General features: G+C 39.4%; 1 protein-coding gene across 2 annotated transcripts in view; it reads left to right on the top strand.

The window, feature by feature from the left end:
• dcc (DCC netrin 1 receptor) overlaps positions 1-22,500 on the top strand; it is a 254,731-nt gene that overhangs the window by 216,120 nt on the left and 16,111 nt on the right. For both annotated transcript variants that reach the window (XM_082171561.1, XM_082171562.1), the window contains exons 22-27: positions 999-1,064; positions 1,261-1,423; positions 2,030-2,250; positions 2,344-2,457; positions 16,937-17,089; positions 20,581-20,796. In XM_082171561.1, the coding sequence (XP_082027687.1) occupies positions 999-1,064; positions 1,261-1,423; positions 2,030-2,250; positions 2,344-2,457; positions 16,937-17,089; positions 20,581-20,796 (933 nt within the window). The remainder of the gene's footprint in view (positions 1-998; positions 1,065-1,260; positions 1,424-2,029; positions 2,251-2,343; positions 2,458-16,936; positions 17,090-20,580; positions 20,797-22,500) is intronic.

Here is a 22,500-nt window from a genome sequence, read left to right as displayed (position 1 = left end):
AAGGGCGTTCCCAAAAGTGTCGTAGTCGACGCAGTGTCTCATTCCCTTCTCAGGGAACAAGGGTTAGGAACATGAAAAGTGAAACCCAGTAACTTTGTGTTGGTAAGCCTTTCTCTGCAAGCATGTCCAAAAATAAGCTGATCAGATTTCGCTCTCCTTCTGACGTATGAAGAGGATCTTATTATAATATTACCGGCCCTTAATCTGCACGTTTACACACACCAGCCGACATTTGGTTCCACACGCGACAACAGAGACCAGTTCTAACACAATGATAAAGATCCAGCAAAGCCTGAAACTGTTCTGTGGTTGAGCACAGACGAGCACTGAACACTATTGACCAGAACATGTCACCGCTGTCTTATAAACACCTCAGGAACTGTGGACACTTGTGGAGAAGTTAAACATGATGATGAGATGATCAATGTAACTCCACAACAACTACAGAAATGTCTCCACTAACATTCAGAAACTCTTCCTGAGTCTCTCCGTAAGGCTGCACTCGCTACTGGTTATTCTGGGATTCTGGATGAGTGAGATTGGCCTGTTTTGTTATTGCCGGAGTTTCTGAAGCTCGTGTAAAGACTCCGCCCTCTTCTGAACAGAGGCGGAGCTAAAGTTAATTTGCATTTAAAGAGACAAACACAAAAAACGGCGCACTTTTCATCACACCCAAAAAGGGGCAAATTTGACAAACTATAATAAATGATCTGAGGGGATTTTGAGCTGAAACTTCACAGACACATTCTGGGGCACCAGAGATTTATTTTACAGCTTGTGAAAAAGGGCATAATATGTCACCTTTAAAGAAGAATAGCAGTGCTTTAGGTGATGTTTAGGGGGTGTTTGAGTCTGTGAAAGTGATGGAGTGCTGCAATAAACCCATTTGTTGTATGTAGTTGTGTGCGTGTGTGTGTGTGTGTGTGTGCGTGTGCGTGTGTATGTGTGTGTGTGTGTGTGTCTCACCCTGTTCTCAGCGCTTCTCTCTCTGGTCTCAGGTCGTCATGGAGACAGCTCTTACTGGCCCTCGGACAATAACCCGATTGACATGAGCAATCTGAACGGTAGGAACACATACATCATACAGATGCACAATTTTGTGATTGTGTTTGTTTGTGCCAGAGAAATGCACAGTCACTCATCATATACTTTTGCTCTTTTATTGCAACATGAAATCAGCAGTGAAAACATTGTTTGCATTGTAGAGTTTGAGCTTAAGAGTGAGAGTGAATGAGATGTGTCGATGTGTTCTGATTCCAGAGCCTCCTATTGGCCAGATGCGGCCGCCACACGGCAGTGTGACACCACAGAAGAACAGCAACCTGCTCGTCATCATCGTGGTTTCCGTGGGAGCCATTACTGTGGTCGTCGTGGTGATCGTCGCTCTGATCTGCACCCGTCGCTCGTCCGCTCAGCAGAGGAAGTGAGTTTATCTCTCTCTCTCTCTCTCTCTCTCTTTCCTCCATCATAAAAAATTCAAATCGGGTTCGATCTTCTGCATTTTTCACATTTTGAGAGGTGTTTTGACACCGAATGACGAATACGGAAAAAACTCATATGAAAATTGCGCTTAATCATATTGAATGTGCACTTTAAGGGTACGTTCACATGACAACGATATGCTTAAAACGGAGACGATTTTCCTTTAAATTTTCCACGTACAGACAACATCATTGTCAAAACGATCCGCATTCACACGGATCCGTGAAAACGACTGAAAACGCTGTATTCTGCTGCCAGGCCAGTAGATGGCGATGAAACACTATACTATAGATTGAACACGTAATATGCATGTGCATGATATCATAGTCTTCAGAGATTCGCGTTGTTGTCGTTTACACGGAGACCGTTTCAAAAACTTGCACTTTGAAACCCGTTTTCAAGAGTTTGCAGTTTCAGGCGCACAAAACGGCGTTCTGTAACACGAGAATGAAGCTCATTGGTTCTTGCTGAAGCTCAAACGTGCTGCGAGACATGAGAATGATCCTCAGAAGATGCTTCATTCCTCTATATCGTGTCTTTGCTGTAGGAAACGTGCGACACACAGCGCAGGCAAGCGTAAGGGCAGCCAGAAGGACCTGCGACCTCCTGACCTCTGGATCCACCATGAGGAGATGGAGCTGAAGAACATGGAGAAGCCCTCAAGCTCCGCCCCCTCGGGCCGAGACTCACCAATCCAGAGCCAGGAGATGGCGCCGGTCAGCCACAGCCAATCAGAGAGCCAGATGGGCAGCAAGAGCAGCCACTCAGGTGAGAGCATGTAATCTCCGGAGGTGTGTGTGTGTGTGTGTGTGTGTGTGTGTGTGTGTCCATGTCTCACATTAACCCTGCTCTCCTCTTCAGGCGCTGATGGTGATGAAGCCTCCAGTATCTCCACATTAGAGAGATCGTTAGCCGCTCGCAGGCCCACGCGCACCAAGATGATGATTCCCATGGACTCGCAGCCCAGCAACACACGTGAGACACGCTTAAACATTTAAACGCCCCCGAAATCAAAATGTATGTTTTTTAGCTTTTAGTATGAATATGTTAGCCTTAAGGTTATGAATAAGCTGGTGTGTGACAAAACAATGACAAAATTCACATTTAGGAGATATAAACATTCAAAACATTCAACTTTTTATGACATCACCGCGACTTCAGCTTCTCATCACATCTTCTGTCCAATCACATGCTCTCTAGACTCTAAAGCTCCGCCCCCATGCTATAAACACCACCTGACCAACGTGACCGTTGACACACACTGAGCATTATGGGTTGGAGTGTGTGTTCGGTTGCTCAAACACTCGAGGTTTATTCCGTTCTCCAACTGTACGGTCAAGAATGAAATGAATGAATCCTCTACTATTGAATCATCAGCGTATCATCAGCGCTCGGAGTCGCTTCCATGGTGCTGTCAGTCTGTGAGGGAAACTAAACGCTATTGGCTATTTGAAAAGGGGGAGGAGCCATTCAATATGTCCCGCCTTAACTTCCTGTTTCAGTGGAAATTACGTCAACGCATCAAACAAATAATGCCTGTTCACAACTATAACGATAACTATACCAATAACGATGACTATACCAATAATTCTAACAATGTCATTAATGATTAAACAATAACTATAAAGATAACAATAATATAACATGTTAAAAATAACAATAATGATAACAATAACTATAACAATAGTGATAATGGTAATAATAACAATAATGATAACGAAAACTGTAATAATATCTATAACTATATTAGCGTCCAGATCGATTTATTTCCAGCTGATGAATTATAATAACATTGACAGCCAATCAGAATCCATCCTGCTCAAGCATTTAAAGCGACAGCGCATGATTATAATAAACAGAACAACATCAGCTGGAAAGAAGTCGTTCCTCTGTGGCGTTATCTTTATAGCTGTGCTGTAGACTTCACTTTTCTCATACAATTATTATCATTATTTTCTAGAGAAGCGATTCTAAAAGGTTTTGTTTATTGACGGTTCTTTAGTGTGTGTTTCTGTTCTGAATACTGAGCTCTTCCATTAGGATGAGACACGACTACGCGAGTACTGACCTTATTAATGACTAAATCACGGATTTACGAACATGTAAGAAAGAAAAGACGAGACGGATCTCAACAATAACTCCTGAAGTTACAGGCAGAGGTTTGTTTTCTGCAGAAAGTCACAGTATGATTCCCGTACGGAGGAAAACGAGGCAGGAATGGGATTTCCAGCAGTCGGTCGTGTGTGTTTGACCCAACTTTACTAATCCAGTTTACCATTTCAGCCCAAACTAGCAGAGACAGAGCAGCGTCTCTCCGGCTCGTTCTCCATCGCTAACATCTAAACGTTCTCAAATCAAGACTCATTTACTGGAGAACAATGACTGAAGATATTAAAGGGGTGGTTGATTATGATTTGACTTTTCTAACTGTAGTTAGTGTGTAATGTTGCTGTTTGATCATAAACAACATCTGCAAAGTTACGACGCCCAAAGTTCAAAGCAAAGGGAGAGATTTACTTTTACAGAAATCGCTTTTTAAGAACTACAACAAACGGCTGGTAGAGACTACACCACATTCCTCCCGGGTTAGTGACATCACTAACCCTAACATTTACATAAACCCCGCCCCTGGGAAAGTGATTTATAGATTGTCATGACAGAATATGCTAATCAATGATTAGAAGATAGTTAATTCCACATCAGCTTCATAAATTTAAACATAAACTAAAAAGTTTTTGAAATTTTCAGGACACAAGCTGTTGAAGCTCCGCCCTCAAAAAGTGACAATTTTAACATGCGATATAAAAATATCTGTGGGGTATTTTGAGCTAAAACTTCACACACACACTCTGGAGACATCAGAGACTTACTTTACATCTGGTGAAAAGGGCATTATACCACCCCTTTAAGACTAAATGCATCAAAACTAAGTGACTTCATGCTTTTTCTGACGGATATTTGTTCTTGTTTTAAGCACTTTTTTCAGAAAACTTGTCAGTTTTCTTGATCTTGACCTCTGGTGCTCTTCGAAACTTTGTAAAGGTTTTGGCACTTGCTGTGTGAACACACACAATAATCATGGCCATGACTGGAACAGGTTTAATGGTCCTGATAACAATAGTCACACTTGAGCTCCTCGCGGTCAGAAATGACGCATTGGAAATGAATGAGAGACGAGTTTCCTCTAGTGGAAGCGTTTGGTACTGCAGAGTTTCCTCTAGTGGAAGCGTTTGGTACTGCAGAGTTTCCTCTAGTGGAAGCGTTTGGTACTGCAGCCGAACAACATCTCACTGAGAGATCAGCTTTGGAGATATCAACCTCACATTTGGAACACAACTTGTTTAGATTTATGGCTTTGATTTTTATCAGTTTTAGAGTAAAATGTGATTTTGAAAATATATTTTTCATATAACAATTGAGAAAATTTAATTTTTGCACATTTTTCATAACAATAAATGTAAACAATAATCTGCCAAGTGTCGTGTTTGTAAAGAGATCAAACTTCAGTCTGTCGCTCTAAAGCATTCAAGATTTACCACAGTTTAAATTTCAGGTCTATGCTCAAAAAGTGAATAAATGGATTATAAATACAGCTATATATGGATTACAAAAATCCCGTAAAAATACAAAATATTAAATGAAAAACAATATCGAACAAAAAAAATAGTACATTAATTTAACTGAAATAAAAAAATGAATTTCTGTCATTTTTGAGGAGGAATGTTTGTATATTTGTGCTGGAAACTCTGAGGAAGAGCATCATGTGTTGTAGAGCAGCCGAACTCAGACTCACAGGAGCACAGAGTTCAGGAGCACAGCGAGTGAATGCACGGCAAAAATGCTTTTCTTACTCAGTACTTTTCCAAATATCAAAAAATTCTTAAATCAAGATGCATTTACTAGATGAGTAAAATGCCAAGTCAAGTCAAGTCATCTTCATTTATATAGCGCTTTTAACAATGTAGATTGTTTCAAAGCAGCTTTACAGAGACAAGCGTATAATTTAAGGTAACAGAGATTGTTTTGGCTTTATAGCGGTTCTTTAATAAAGTTATTTTCCAGCTAAAGTTAGTTTTGATTGATTCGCTTCCGTCACAACGATCATTTGTTATTAAATTAGGGGCCGCTAAGACGACACCATTCTCTCTACACAGACTTTAAACGTGAACCTGTGAGAAACGCTGATGCGTATTTAGAATTGGTTCTATAGTTATGTGCGTTTGAATATATGTGCGCAGGTTTGGAATTCCCTACAGACCAAGCCTAAACAAAGTACTGGGCTTTCCTTATAAATTTTGATAGAGAATTTTATTTTATTTTGTCACTTCTAAAACCTTATTTTAGGCTCCTGTCTGCCTCGCTGCCTGCTGTGAGTGTGTTTGCTTCGGTGCTGTAAGCTCCGTCTTAGCCTCGTATTTCCTTGTTTTGAACCATCATTTACTACAATTTCTAGTTGTTTATACTACTACTAAATACAGCTTACCCAACATCTCAGATTAACCTGACATCGCTAGCTTCCGTTACTACTAGCACAACACGCTAGTAATTCGCTAGCCTGTTAACGCGCCACCCGTGCGCTCAGCTATTTTTATTTATTTATTTTCTCTCGCGCGCTCGCGCCTTTGAGTTCATAAAAGCTCAGGTGAGTAAGAAACACTCAACAAACACGGTGAGTAATGTCTTGTTCTGTTATTATCATGCGTCGCGTCTGAATGCGTTGTTGTTTTTGGAGCTCTATCGATTTGATTTATAATTCTTGATTTTTCTCTTTAAACTCGCTTACAACGAACATTTTCTACTTTTCCTCACTGAGAAGCACTAACGTTACTGCTCAAACCTCATAGTTACAACGCGGACTGTTGAGCAGACGCGTCTCAAGCCTATTAGTGATCCAACGCTGCATACTCTTAAAGGTTACGTCCGTGGATCACGGCTGAACGCGTCTTCTCCACACTCACTTACAAACAAACTTTTTTTTTTCGCCTATCGTGCATCTACTCTACACCACTACCACTAAAAAAAAAAACAGATTATATCCAAGACTTCAGTCATAAATTAGTATTAATATTGATAGCATCACTGGTAGCTTCGTTGCTAACTCACTGTCCATCTGTTAAAATGGCGAATATATCAGATGTAAGTAGTCTACCGTTTGGTGCAGGTGAGGACACATTTGAGCTGCACGCACTGCAGTCTGAGCTGGAAGCTGTTGAGAAACAGATCCACAACCTTTTATTGAGACAGGCCGAGCTGAGAGACCGGTGTTTGGCTCTTGAAACATCACGCGCCGATGCACACAAATCAGTGTTTAACGTTACTAACCCGCTGACTCCGACCGCGTCTACTCCGTGCGTTCCTCAGCATCGGTCGCGATCAGCCATGGTCTCGTTCACTCCGGCTCCAACACGCCACCACGAAGCCTGGGTGGTTCCGCAGCGGAAGACGCGAGTCAGGTTTAGACCAAGACTTTCTCCGACCCTCCCGGTTTTCGAGTTATCCACACAAAACCGCTTCTCCCCTCTACGCGAAACAGAACGCGATGCTGTGATCATCGGCGATTCCATCGTTCGGCACGTACACGCTACGTTAGGTAAAAGTAAGGTGCACAGTCACTGCTTTCCTGGTGCTCGTGTTTCTGAAATCGCTGCTCGCGTTCCCGAGATCCTGAACGGTGACGAGCGCGTCGGAACTGTGGTCCTGCACGCGGGAGTGAACGACATCAGGCTGCGCCAGACGGAGATTCTGAAGAAAGACTGTGCGGATCTTCTGTCAGATAACATCTCCAAAATGTTAAATACCCTTTGACTAGTAACCAAAAGTCCAAATCATAGTCTCTGCTGCACCAATTCAACTGATATAAATACTAGTGTAGAACATTGCATAGAAACCAAATGATTATTTCGGTATTAATGAGTCTACTCCTCCTGGATACTGTTATAAGCATGAGCCCCGTCTGATTGGTCGTGGCGGAGGTGTTGCAACCATTTATAGAGATATTCTAAATGTTACTCAGAAAACGGGTTATACGTTTATTTCATTTGAAGTACTTGTACTAAATGTTACGCTCTTAGATGTTAGAAAAACATCCCTATTATCTCTAGCCTTGGCTACCGTATATAGACCGCCAGGGCCTTACGCTGCTTTCCTAAAAGAGTTTGCAGATTTTCTCTCAGACCTATTAGTCAATGTCGATAAAGCATTAATTGTTGGAGATTTTAACATACACGTAGATAATCCAAATGATGCGTTAGGAGCTGCATTTACAGATTTATTAAATTCATTTGGGGTCAAGCAAAACGTCACCGGACCAACTCATCGTCTTAATCATACACTCGATTTAATTATATCACATGGAACCGATCCAACCGATATAGATATCATTCCACAAAGTGATGATGTCACTGATCACTACATGGTAACTTGCATATTACGTACTGCTGTAATATGTCATGCGGCGTCGCGTTATCAACCAGGCAGAACAATCCTCCCATCCACTATAGATAATTTCTCAAATTGCTTATCTAATCTGTCTCAGCTGCCGCCTGAACCCAAACAAACAGATGAACTAGAAGAACTAACTAGCACTATGAGCACCATTCTCTCTAGAACATTGGATGTGGTTGCACCTATTAAATTAAAAAAGGTCAGAGAGAAAAATAAAGCACCATGGTATAACAATACTACACATGTTTTAAAGAGAGAAACCCGTATTTTAGAGCGTAAATGGAAACAAACTAATTTAGAGGTCTTTAGAATCGCGTGGAAAGACAGTATGTCACGTTATAAAAAGGCCCTAAAAGCGGCCAGGGCTGAGCACCTCCGCAAACTAATAGAAAACAACCAAAACAATCCAAGGTTTTTATTTAACACCGTGGCTAGACTAACAAATAAACAGACGTCACCCGAACAAAATATACCGTTACAGTTCAGTAGTAATGATTTCATGAACTTCTTCACTGAGAAAATAGAAAGCATCAGAACCACAATTGTAAACGTTCAATCTTCAATCGCACCTTACAATTCAGCTTCAATTATCACCCCGCAAGAACAATTACAGTGCTTTACAACTATAGAACAAAAAGAGTTAAATAAACGTATCACTTCATCTAAAACAACAACATGTTTATTAGATCCTATACCAACTAAACTACTGAAAGAAGTGTTACCTGTAGTGGAAGAGCCTCTCCTCAATATTATTAACTCGTCTTTATCTTTAGGTCATGTTCCAAGAACATTTAAACTGGCAGTTATAAAACCTCTCATTAAGAAACCACAATTAGATCATAATAATCTAGCAAATTATAGACCCATTTCAAATCTTCCATTTATGTCTAAAATATTAGAAAAAGTGGTGTCCGCTCAACTGGGCTCTTTCTTGCAACAAAATGAGATCTATGAAAAGTTTCAGTCTGGATTCAGACCGCATCATAGCACTGAAACTGCGCTCGTTAAAATCACAAATGATTTACTTTTAGCTTCTGACCAAGGCTGTATCTCAATACTAGTTTTGCTTGATCTTAGTGCTGCGTTCGATACTATAGATCATACATTACTCTTAGATCGACTACAAAATTATACTGGTGTTCAAGGACAAGCACTAAGCTGGTTCAAATCATACCTATCTGACCGCTACCATTTTGTCTATTTAAATGGAGAAAAATCGATCATAACTCCAGTAAACTATGGAGTGCCGCAGGGATCTGTATTAGGCCCTCTGTTATTCTCAATATATATGATGCCACTTGGAAATATTAAAGGAAACATGGAATTAGTTTCCATTGTTATGCTGATGACACTCAAATATATATTTCATCACGGCCGGATGAAAACGCTAAATTTTCCAAATTGACAGAGTGTGTTAAAGATATAAAAGATTGGATGACGCGTAATTTTCTTTTATTAAATCCAGACAAGACAGAGGTAATACTTATCGGTTCAAAAAACCGCCCACAAAACCTCGCACAATACAACTTTAACATCATAGGATGTCCTGTTTCTTTATCCTCTACAGTAAAAGACCTGGGTGTTATACTCGATTGCAACCTGTCTTTTGAAAATCATATTTCATATGTTACAAAAACCGCCTTTTTCCACCTTAGAAATATTGCTAAGCTACGTAATATGCTATCAGTTTCTGATGCAGAAAAGTTAGTTCATGCATTCATGACCTCGAGACTGGATTACTGTAATGCTTTATTAGCTGGTTGTCCTGCATCCTCAATAAACAAGCTATAGTTAGTCCAAAATGCCGCCGCTAGAGTTCTTACGAGATCAAGAAAATATGATCATATAACACCGATTTTATCATCACTGCTATAAAGCTCTGTATTAATTATAAGGTATTGCTACTGACTTATAAAGCCCTAATCGGCTTAGCTCCAGTCTATTTAACGGATCTTCTATCGCCCTATAATCCATCGCGCTCTTTAAGATCACTAAATTCAAGGCTTTTGGTCATACCTAGGATATCCAGAACCACCAAAGGAGGGAGAGCATTTTCACATTTGGCTCCAAAACTCTGGAATAGTCTTCCTGATACTGTTCGTTGCTCAGACTCGCTCTCCCAGTTTAAAACTAGATTAAAGTCGCATCTCTTCAGCCAGGCATTCATATAATCCTACAGTTCAAACTACAATCCGGCCTCTAGCTCATAAATGCCAGAGGAGAACTGGCCCCCGACTGAGCCTGGGTTCTCCCAAGGTTTTTTTTTCTCCATTAGGTCACCTGATGGAGTTTTAGGACACCATTAGGTCACTTGATGGAGTTTTTCGGTTCCTTGCCACTGTTGCCTTTGGCTTGCTCAGTTGGGGATATTTTGGGGATATTTAATTTAATTTTATCAATCAATAAATTCCTCTTGAAACAAACTTTGTTGTATTATTTTAATTTAATACTGTGAAGCTGCTTTGATACAATCTGTATTGTGAAAAGCGCTATACAAATAAACTTGACTTGACTTGACTTGACTTCGGGTAGGAACGCGAAACGAAATTTCCCGACAACGCCTTATCTGTAGAGTGGTAAAGGGATCCTCCATAGGGAGAGACTAGTTGGCACTTCAGCACTGCGTTGTCATCGGGTCCAGGTGAAGGTCCTTCATCAGATCTGGATACAGCCTGGATCCGGGAGGCTGCGGGAAAACCTCGAGATAAACACAGACACTAAAATTAGCGTAGATGCCATTCTTCTTATGATGTAACGAGTACATCAGGATTTATGGGAAGTGTTCCCGGTTCCGGCTGACCTAATCTATGCAGCCTAACATTGAATTATAGAAGTCTATAATGTATTATGTGTATGCTAGTTCAAAGAGATGTGTCTTTAGTCTAGCTTTGAACTGACAGAGTGTGTCTGCTTCCCGGACAATGTTAGGAAGACTGTTCCAGAGTTTTGGTGCTAAATAGGAGAAGGATCTACCGCCAGCAGTTGATTTTGATATTCTAGGTATTATTAACTGGACGGAATTTTGAGATCGCAGTAGACGTGAAGGACTATAATGCGTTAAGAGCTCGCTCAAGTACTGCGGAGCTAAACCATTAAGTGCTTTGTAAGTAATCAGCAATATTTTAAAATGTATGCAATGTTTAATAGGGAGCCAGTGCAGTGTTGACAGAACCGGGCTAATATGGTCATACTTCCTGGTTCTGGTAAGAACTCGAGCTGCTGCGTTTTGGACCAGCTGTAGTTTGTTTATTAAGCGTTCAGGGCAACCACCCAGTAGAGCATTACAATAATCTAGCCTTGAGGTCATGAACGCATGAACTAACTGTTCCGCATTTGTCAATGAGAGCATATGACGTAATTTAGATATATTTTTAAGATGGAAAAATGCGGTTTTACAGATACTAGACACGTGACTTTCAAATGAAAGATTGGTATCAAAGACCACACACAAACACACACACACACACACACAAAATGGGGATATTTTGGGGATATTTAATTTAATTTTATCAATCAATAAATTCCTCTTGAAACAAACTTTGTTGTATTATTTTAATTTAATACTGTGAAGCTGCTTTGATACAATCTGTATTGTGAAAAGCGCTATACAAATAAACTTGACTTGACTTGACTTGACACACACACACACACACCCAGGTTCCTATAACCGACGACGAAGACTTAACAGAGCAGCCATCAAGTGTTAGACAGTATTCTGGGTTATTACGTGAGGACGTTTTTTGTCCAATAATTAGAATCTCTGTTTTTTCAGAATTTAGAAGTAGGAAATTACGAGTCATCCAATTTTTTATATCTGCTATGCATTCCGTTATTTTTGTGATTTGGTAAGTTTCGTTAGGTTTTGAAGAAATATAGAGCTGAGTATCGTCAGCATAACAGTGGAAGCTAATTCCATGCTTCCTAATGATATCTCCTAATGGTAGCATGTACAGAGTGAACAGCAATGGTCCTAGGACTGAGCCTTGTGGTACGCCATACTGAACTTGTGATCGATGAGATATCTCTTCATTTACTGCTACAAACTGATAACGGTCAGATAAGTATGATTTAAACCATGCTAGTGCAATTCCACTAATGCCAACATAATGTTCGAGTCTATTTAAAAGAATGTTGTGGTCGATAGTGTCAAATGCCGCACTAAGATCGAGTAACACTAATAGAGAGATACAACCACGATCGGATGATAAAAGCAAATCATTTGTGACTCTAATGAGAGCAGTCTCAGTACTATGGTACGGTCTAAATCCAGACTGAAAATCCTCGCAGATATCATTTCTTTCTAGAAAGGAACACAGTTGTGAGGATACTGCCTTTTCTAATATCTTTGACAGAAAAGGTAGATTCGAGATCGGCCTGTAATCGACTAATTCTGTAGGATCAAGTTGCGTTTTTTAACAAGCGGTTTAATCATAGCCAGCTTAAAGGTTTTTGGTACATATCCTAGAGACAAAGACGAATTAATGATATTAAGAAGAGGATCTATGACCTCTGGGAGCATCTCTTTCAGTAGCTTAGTCGGTATAGGGTCTAACATACATGTTGTTGATTTAGATGATTTAACGAGTTTAGTAAATTCTTGCTCTCCAATAGCAACGAATGAATACATTTTTTCCTCAGGGAGACTACAATGCACTCCCTGATGCGATACTGTAGTAGACGGTTGCATAGTTATAATTTTGTCCCTGATATTATCAATCTTATAAGGGAAGAAGTTCATAAAGTCATTACTGCTATGTTGCTTGGAAACTTCGGTGCTTGAAGCTTTCTTTTTCGTTAGTTTAGCCACTGTTTCAAATAAATACCTAGGATTATGTTTATTTTCTTCTAATAGGGTTGAAAAATAAGCAGATCTAGCAGCTTTTAAAGCCTCTCTGTAAGTAATCGAGCTCTCTTTCCATGAAATGCGAAATACCTCTAGTTTTGTTTTCTTCCAGTTGCGCTCCATCTCTCTGGCTGCTCTCTTAAGGGCCGAGTGTGCTCGTTGTACCACGGCGTTGGACTATTTTCTTTAATCTTCTTTAAGCGCAACGGAGCAACTGTGTCTAAAGTGCTGGAAAAGAGAGAGTTAAAAGTTTCTGTTGCAATATCAAGTTGTTCTAAGCTATCCGGGATGCTGAGATGATGAAACTGATCAGGAAGATTATTAATAAAGCAATCTTTAGTGGCAGAAGTGATAGTTCTAACATATTTGAAACACGGAGTCGGCTTTGCAGCCTTGGCTAAAAGTAATTTACAGGAGACTAGATAATGATCTGAGATGTCATCGCTCTGCTGCAGAATTTCAACGGCATCAACATCTATTCCATGTGATAATATTAGATCTAGAGTATGATTACGACGATGAGTAAGTCCTGACACGTGTTGTCTAACTCCAATTGAGTTTACAATGTCTTTAAATGCCAATCCCAATGCATCTTTTTCATTATCGATGTGTATATTAAAATCACCAACAATTGGTACTTTATCTGCAGTCAATATTAATTCTGATAGAAAGTCTGCAAATTCTTTGATAAAGTCTGTATGGTGCCCTGGTGGCCTGTATACAGTAGTCAGCACAAATCTCAAACGTGATTTATCGTTTATACTATATATTTTTACATTAAGCACCAATGCTTCAAAAGAATTATATTTAAAACTTGATTTCTTAGTGGTTTTGAAAATATTAGTATAAATTACAGCAACACCTCCCCCTTTGTGTTTCAGACGAGGCTCATGTTTATAACAATAATCTTGCGGGGTGGACTCATTTAAAGTAATGTAATCGTTTGGTTTTAGCCAGGTTTCTGCCAAAAGATATTATGTCTTGTTTTCTGGGGGAAATAATCAATATTAGGTGAGTTGTTGCTTAAAAAAAGCAAAATGATCTGCCAATGGGGAAAGAAAAATAATCTTAATTCAAACAGAAACATGATTCTTTTTCTTTCCACATTGGCAGATAATTTTGCTCGTTTTAAGCAAAATCGAAGTCAATTTTTTTTTATTTCTCCCAAAACAAGGCATAATATCTTATGTCATTTTACTCCTCCAGTAAATGCATCTTGATTTAAGAATGTTTAGATATTTGGACTGGAAACCAGACAGAAACACTGAGTAAGAACAGCATTTGTGCAGTGTGTGAATATGAGCGTGTCGCTGTCATTCCTTTCATAAGGGCTTGTTTTGGGTGAAACACACGCGCCTCTGATTCCTCATATATGACAGGATCATGTGACGCTCCGATGCTTTCCTCTTCCCGGGACACACGTTTGATCCCGTCCCGGGAGCGTCTCCTCTTCGACCTCCTGCTGGGATCCTTCATCCTGCGCTTTCATTACGATCCTCAAACAAGCTTCATCTCCGTCCTCTGGGAAAACCAGGAAAGAGGAGCGGCTTCTCCCGGGAAAAACCTGGGAGGAAGTGGAGTTTTGACAGGAAGTGGAATATGAGAGTCAGTGAAAGAGTTCAAACTGAGCAAGATTTAACATGTTTAACCAAGTGATGATGAGAATATAGACGCTGTCTAATAGCATTTCATTTTATATTCAGAACACGGCAAAACATGCTTTTCTTATTCAGGATTTTTGTCTTGTTTTCAGTCCAAATATCTAAAATATTCTTAAATCAAGATGCATTTACTAGATGAGTGAAATACCATAAGATATTATGTCTTGTTTTCTGGGGAATAAAATAAAAATAAGTGAGTTTTTGCTTAAAACAAGCGAAATTATCCACCAATAATCTCGTTTCTGTTTGAATTAACATAATTTTTCTATATAATGAATATATGAATGAAACGGTATATTATATATATAATAATTATAAATCATAAAAAGATTAAAATAAATGAGTAAATAAATACATTTGAATAAAATTACATTAAAATTAAATAAACAAGTATACATAATTATATATTTATATATATTAATATAACATTTTTATATAAATTAATTTATATAAATGTATATAATTTTTCAGTGTATAAATTGGGTGTTTATAAAAGATAGATGTGTTTTAAATGTTAGCATGGGCTCCCTCACACAAGGAGGATCATATCTGAACTTATGAACTGATAAGAATGGAAATGGAAATGGAAATGTTTACCTTGAAATGCAATGAAAGTTGCTTTGGATAACAGCGTCTGCCAAATGCATAAATGCATAAATGTAAATATAGGGATCTGTGTATCTAGAAGATGTCCAGTTGATTCATTCTGCATTTCTACACACACACACACACACACACACACACACACACACATAACTCCTGCTCACCTCAATGCAGAGGATAAAAAAAAAAAAAGATATCCTGAAACATTTGGATGCACACAATGTAGGCAAAAACTCACACACACACTCACTCACACACACACACACACACACACACACACAGGGCCGTGCACAGACCTTTTGAGGGGTATGTGTTGAAACTGAAAAAGTTCTCAGATAGTGGGGCGGAGTTATCAGACAGAAGGGGCGGAGTTATCAGATAGAGGGGTGGAGTTATCAAATAGAGGCAGAGTTATCAGATAGAGGGACGGAGTTATCAGATAGAGGGGGCGGAGTTATCAGATAGAGGGTGGAGTTATCAGATAAAGGGGTGGGTTAGCAGATAGAGGGGGCGGAGTTATCTGATAGAGGGTGGAGTTATCAGATAGAGGGGCGGAGTTATCAGATAGAGGGGGCGGAGTTATCAGGTTTACTGACAGTTTGAGGATCGAACAAGATTTACACAAGCTCTTTTTAAGAACTTTCATTGGCTAAATATTTGTAAAACAGACAGACAGACGTAAAGGGTGACCAATAGCATTGATTTATTGAAGAAAGAAAAAGAACACCACCACCAAAATAAAGGGCACTTTGGAGTGTAATGGCAAAAAGGGCATGTGCTCTACACAGGTTGAGCCCTACACACACACACACACACACACACACACACACAGAGAGAGAGAGAGAGAGAGAGAGAGAGAGAGTTTGCAGTCAATCAGAGACAGAGAGAGAATGAATAATGAATAAACTGTGAATCTGCTGCTGGTTTCTGAAGGCTCCTTCATCATCTCTCACGGATCCTGATGTTGTTCTGCTCAGGGTTTGTTAAAAGAGCTTCTGCTCCTGAAGGGGTTCTGCTGTTTCCCGTTTTTCTGTCCTGAAACATTTGGATGCACACAATGTAGGCAAAACCTCACACACACACACACACACACATACACACACACACACACACACACACACACACACATACACACACACACACACACACAGAGAGAGTTTTCAGTCAATCAGCAGCTGCTCGTCTGGGGCAGTTTAGTAGATAGGAATCTCAACACTTCAGGCAATTTATCAGTCCTGTCTCTCGCTCTCTCTCTCTCTCTCTCTCTCTGTGAGGTTTTCAATGTCAAGGTCAGTGTTTCTCCTGTGAATCTGCTGTGAGTCTCTGTGGCTTCACCATCAGGTTTGTTAAAGAGGTTCTGCTGTTTCCCGGTCCCCGGATCGGCGTTATTGAGGAGTTTGAGTCAGACTAATGGGGGTCTGCGTTTCACTGGCGAGGGTCTGAAATCTAAACACTTTTCCTCTTGTAGGTGTTTAAATATTTAAACATGATTAATGATTAGAGTGAATCAGAGCAGCGGCTCTTCAGGAACCCTGGGGCTCTGTACAGAACCCAATGAGTGCATTCATGTCTTGTGTTTTCTCATGACGTGTGTGTGTGTGTGTGTGTGTGTGTGTGTGTGTGTGTGTGTGTGTGTGTGTGTGTGTGTGTGTGTGTGTGTGTTCCAGCGGTGGTCAGTGCCATTCAGTGTCAAGAATAGACTAGTTATCAATTAGATAACAAAGAAATGAAATGACTAGTCTATTCTTGGGCTCTGGTTTAGACGTCTATTAAATTTTCAGACGTTCAGAATTTTAGGCATCTGGCATGTGTTTGGACGGCTATTAGATGTCTTTTAAAGGCGATATTGCTTGCTCTGTGTTGTGTCTTGTGTTTTCTCATGATGTTTGTGTGTGTGTTCCAGCGGTGGTCAGTGCTATCCCGGTTCCCACACTGGAGAGCAGCCAGTATCCAGGAATCCTACCGTCTCCCACCTGTGGTTTCAGCGCTCACCCGAAGTTCACCCTGAGGCCGATGCCGTTCTCCACGCTCACTGTGGACCGCGGTTACGCTTCCGGTGAGGCTCCTGCCATTCAGAAACACTGTTCTAGAGGCTCCGGGGAACGTTTCAGAAGACATTAACAAAAATGTGTTTTTATACACTGCAAAAAATGCTTTTCTTACTCAGTATTTTTGTCTTGTTTCCAGTCCAAATATCTAAAGATTCTTAAATCAAGATGCATTTTACTAAAGTAGTCAAATGCCATGTGATATTATGTCTTGTTTTCTGGGGGGATTTTTGCTTAAAACAAGCTAAATTATCTGCCGATGAGGCTTCTGTGTTCCTGCGTTTCAGAAACCCTGTTCTAGATGTTCTGTGGAACGTTTGAGAAGAAATTAAAGGTGCAGTGTGTAAGTTTAGCAGCATCTAGTGGTGAGGTTGTGAATTGCACCCAACAGAAGTTACGGTCGCCGACAGGAAGTGATGTCGTCGTCTGAGACAGCAGAGAGTAGCCAGTTAAGCGATGAGGTTTCTTTACAAAGATAAATTAATAAAATTAGCTTTACTTAATTATTCAGTAAAACCGCGGTTACGCTGCTGGTACGGCTTCTGTGTTTCTGCGTTTGAGAAAGTTTGAGAAGAAATTAATGAAATGGGCCCTATCTCGCACCCAGCGCAATTAATTTTGTACAGCGACGCATGTATCATTCCTATTTCTCATACGCCTGTTTAAGCGAAGCTAATTTGTGTGTGTTTCTCCATCCCCAATGTCACTTCTCTGTGTTTTACGGCCCTGACGAGAACGTCGGTCTCCTCGGCTGTGAACCGCTCCTGGCGTGCGTCTGGCAAATCCACCGTTATAATAGCAATCCGCCATGGAACAAGCGCGCCTGCTCTTAAAGGGAATGTGAGATGACGCTCTGATTGGTTTATTTCACGTTACGCCCAAACCACACCTATGAGTAATGAAGCTCTTCAGACCAACACATTTTAGATTTGCGTCGGAGAGTCATTTATCCCGCCGGTATAATAGCAACAGCGCCCGAGACCCGCCCACAAAGTTACTTGTGTTTCGCGCTTGATACTTGCGTTTCAGATCGTTAAAATAGGGCCTAATGTGTTTTTATGGCTTTTAAAATATCTGGTTACACTTTATTTGGTCCCACTTTTTATATTAAGTGGCTTTAGGTACTATGTACTTACATCGAAAAATATGTGCAATGTACTTATTGTGTTGATGTTATATTTTAAAACACTTTTGCTGCCATTAAGGTGTGAGACAGGTGAGGAGGGTTAAGGGAAGGGTCAACAGTGGAATTACAAATGTAATTACATGCAGGTATTCTCAAAATATAAGTACAATGTTAAAACATGTATGTACACAATAAGTCCATTGTATCAAATTATTAATTTGAATGTAAGTACATAGTACTTAAAGCCACTTAATATAAAGTGGGACCCTTTATTTTAAGGTGTCATTGTTACAGTGTAATTATATATGTAAGTACTGAGTAATATTAATTAACTACATGTACTTACAATAGGGTTAGGGTAGGATTAGGAGGGTTAGTTGCATGTAATTATACATAATTTACTGTTATTACTATGGTAAGTACATGTAACATATGTAACAAGGACACTGTAAAAAAAAAAAAAACTAAAAAAAACAGTTTTAACCAAAAATCGTTTATTTCCAACTCCAGAAAACCAATTATTTGCAGTGTATAAGTATTCAAGAGTAACGTCAGCTGTTACTAGATCGACCACTCACAACACAGCAACACAAACGTCTGTTTTATCCGTGTCGTTTATAGATGTAGGCGTCCCTGAATAAACCAGGTTCCTCTCGCTCTGTTTTAGTCTGAGCTTTAAATGAGTTTGTTAGCAGAAGACATTGATTTGATTTGGTTCTTTGGCAGCAGCTGGAGTCTGTTCGCTTCATTGAAATAAATGACATTTTCTAAGAGGCTCTTAGTGAGCAGAAGTATTTGCACAAACAACGTCTCTGAGGGAGAAAAGTTCACCGAGACTTTGAGTGTGAGAGACTCTGGCGTGATGAGATCCGAGCGCCGGAGGTCTGGGTCAAGCTGACTTCAGTTAACACACCATCAACATGTATTTGCATGATTACAGCTGGAAAAATACAACCTCTGTTTCCAAATGACCAAAGTACACATACTTTAATGAGCCACGGTCTGGGCCATCATGAAAATGCATTTTAATTAGTTAGTTCAATAACTGTCAATCTTACAAGATTCATCAATTTCAATCAAATTATGTTCTCATCACTCAAATCGATTCTAATACTAAATATTAATGTTCTCCAGAGCAGCTAGATATATAAATAAGCTAAAGCTTTGAAACACTCTGTATTGTTAAAAGCAATGTATAAATAAAGGCTTGACTTAAAGCAAGGTAAAAACTCACTGAACTCAGATGCTTCACATCATTAGCTTGTCTTCTCCTGTGATTGGCTGCTGTTTATTTCAATTCAATCCAATTCACATTTATTTGTATAGCGCTTTTCACAATACACATCATTTTAAAGCAGCTTTATAGAAATGCATGAGTCCACATTACAATATACAGTGATCATATCAGAGGAAACTGTCTAAGTTATGTATTTCAGAAATAAACATATAAAAATCACAGTTAGCGGAAAAATATATTAATTTAAACAATGTAATAATGCAGAAACAACGAGCTCATTGAAGTAATGAATACTTGTTTGTTAACAAATGATTGACATTTAGAAAAATGTAGCATTTATGCCTTTCATTTGTATGAAGTTGAGCTTTCCCATTTTGCTACTTTAGTAAATGCATCTTGATTTAAGAATTTTTTGATATTTTGACTGGAAACAAGACAAATATATTAAGTATGAAAAGCATTTTTTGCAGTGTTGCTGCTGTTTATGCCTCTCATTTGCATAAAGTTGAGCTTTTCGTCTGATGTGTGTGTGTGTTTTCCCCGAGCCTTCTACTGATGTGTGTGTGTGTGTGTGTGTGTGTGTGTGTGTGTGTGTGTGTGTGTGTGTGTGTGTGTGTGTGTGTGTGTGTGTGTGTGTGTGTGTGTGTGTGTGTGTGTGTGTGTGTGTGTGTGTGTGTGTGTGTGTGTGTGTGTGTGTGTGTGTGTTTTCCCCAAGCATTCGTCTGATGTGTGTGTGTTTTCCCCAAGCATTCGTCTGATGTGTGTGTGTTTTCCCCAAGCATTCGTCTGATGTGTGTGTGTGTTTTCCCCAAGTCAAGTCACCTTTATTTATACAGCGCCTTTTACAATACAGATTGTATGAAAGCAGCTTCACAGTGATAACATGAAAATAATACAACAAAGTTTGTTTCTAGAAGAAAATTGCGTCATCGTCCACCTTGAGTAAGGCAGATCAATAATATTGTTGAAAATTAAATGTCCCCAACTAAGCAAGCCAAAAGCCAAGCCAACAGTGGCAAGGAACGAAAACTCTACACGCCGGTATGGAGACGAGTTGAGCTCTGCATTCCAAGCGTTCTGCTGATGTGTGTGTGTGTGTGTGTGTGTGTGTATGTGTGTGTGTGTGTGTTTCTCAGCGATGGCAGCAGAGGGCGCTCCTCCAATGGCTCCTCAAACACAGCAGACGCTGATTCCCACGGCCCAGTCGGAGCCGCCGGGGCCTGAAGAGATTCCCAGCAGAACCATCCCAACCGCATGTGTTCGACCCACACACCCACTGCGCAGCTTCACCAACACACTCCTGCCTCCTCCCATGGGGACCATCGAACCCAAGGTCTACAACCCCATCACAGGTGAATATCAGCCGTTCAGTTAATAGCAGCTTGTGCTAGTTCATGTGAGAGGGGCCGGATTTACCAAAATCTTCAGCATGAAAGGGAAGTTTAATAAAAGAGAAAAGCAAGTGAATTAAAGCGATCTGGTTGTTGTGTTCATGACCCTTTACAGTCTAAGCTCTGCAAATGTGTCTACAACGTGTCTACTAAGATTGCTTTTTTGATATAACGAGAAAAGTAACGCATATTAAGTAACGTGCATTGCATACTCAGATTACTTTTTGATGTAACAAGTAAAGTAATGCATTACAAGTAACTGGCATTTCGTAATCGGATTACTTTTTTGATGTATCAAGTAACGCATATTAAGTAACGTGCATTACGTAATCAGATTATGTTTTACATTTACATTTACATTTTACATTTATTCATTTAGCTGACGCTTTTATACAAAGCGACTTACAATTGCTATATATGTCAGAGGTCGCACGCCTCTGGAGCAACTAGGGGTTAAGTGTCTTGCTCAGGGACACATTGGTGTCACACAGTGGATTCGAACCCGGGTCTCTCACACCAAAGGCATGTGTCTTATCCATTGCGCTACCACCACCCATGTTTTGATGTAACGAATAAAGTAACGTATTTCAAGTAACTGGCATTTCGTAATCAGATTACTTTTTGATGTAACGAGTAAAATAATGCATTACAAGTAACTGGCATTTCGTAATCAGATTACTTTTTTGATGTAACAAGTAACGCATATTAAGTAACGTGTATTACGTAATCAGATTACTTTTTTGATGTAACAAGTAACGCATATTAAGTAACGTGTATTACGTAATCAGATTACTTTTTGATGTAACAAGTGACGCATATTAAGTAACGTGTATTACGTAATCAGATTACTTTTTGATGTAACGAGTAACGCATATTAAGTAACGTGTATTACGTAATCAGATTACTTTTTTGATGTAACAAGTAACGCATATTAAGTAACGTGTATTACGTAATCAGATTACTTTTTGATGTAACAAGTGACGCATATTAAGTAACGTGTATTACGTAATCAGATTACTTTTTGATGTAACGAGTAACGCATATTAAGTAACGTGTATTACGTAATCAGATTACCTTTTGATGTAACAAGTAACGCATATTAAGTAACGTGTATTACGTAAACAGATTACTTTTTGATGTAACGAGTAACGCATATTAAGTAACGTGTATTACGTAAACAGATATTTTTTGATGTAACGAGTAACGCATATTAAGTAACGTGTATTACGTAATCAGATTACTTTTTGATGTAACGAGTAACGCATATTAAGTAACGTGTATTACGTAATCAGAATACTTTTTGATGTAACGAGTAACGCATATTAAGTAACGTGTATTACGTAATCAGATTACTTTTTGATGTAACGAGTAACGCATATTAAGTAACGTGTATTACGTAATCAGATTACTTTTTGATGTAACGAGTAACGCATATTAAGTAACGTGTATTACGTAATCAGATTACTTTTTGATGTAACGAGTAACGCATATTAAGTAACGTGTATTACGTAATCAGATTACTTTTTGATGTAACGAGTAACGCTTATTAAGTAACGTGTATTACGTAATCAGATTACTTTTTGATGTAACAAGTAACGCATATTAAGTAACGTGTATTACGTAAACAGATTACTTTTTGATGTAACAAGTAACGCATATTAAGTA

The sequence above is a fragment of the Leuciscus leuciscus genome (assembly GCF_965113295.1).
Source record: "Leuciscus leuciscus genome assembly, chromosome: 5".
Taxonomy (NCBI): Eukaryota; Metazoa; Chordata; class Actinopteri; order Cypriniformes; family Leuciscidae; genus Leuciscus; species Leuciscus leuciscus.
The sequence above is the reverse complement of the archived record's forward strand: the minus strand, read 5'-3'. Positions and strand labels throughout refer to the sequence as shown.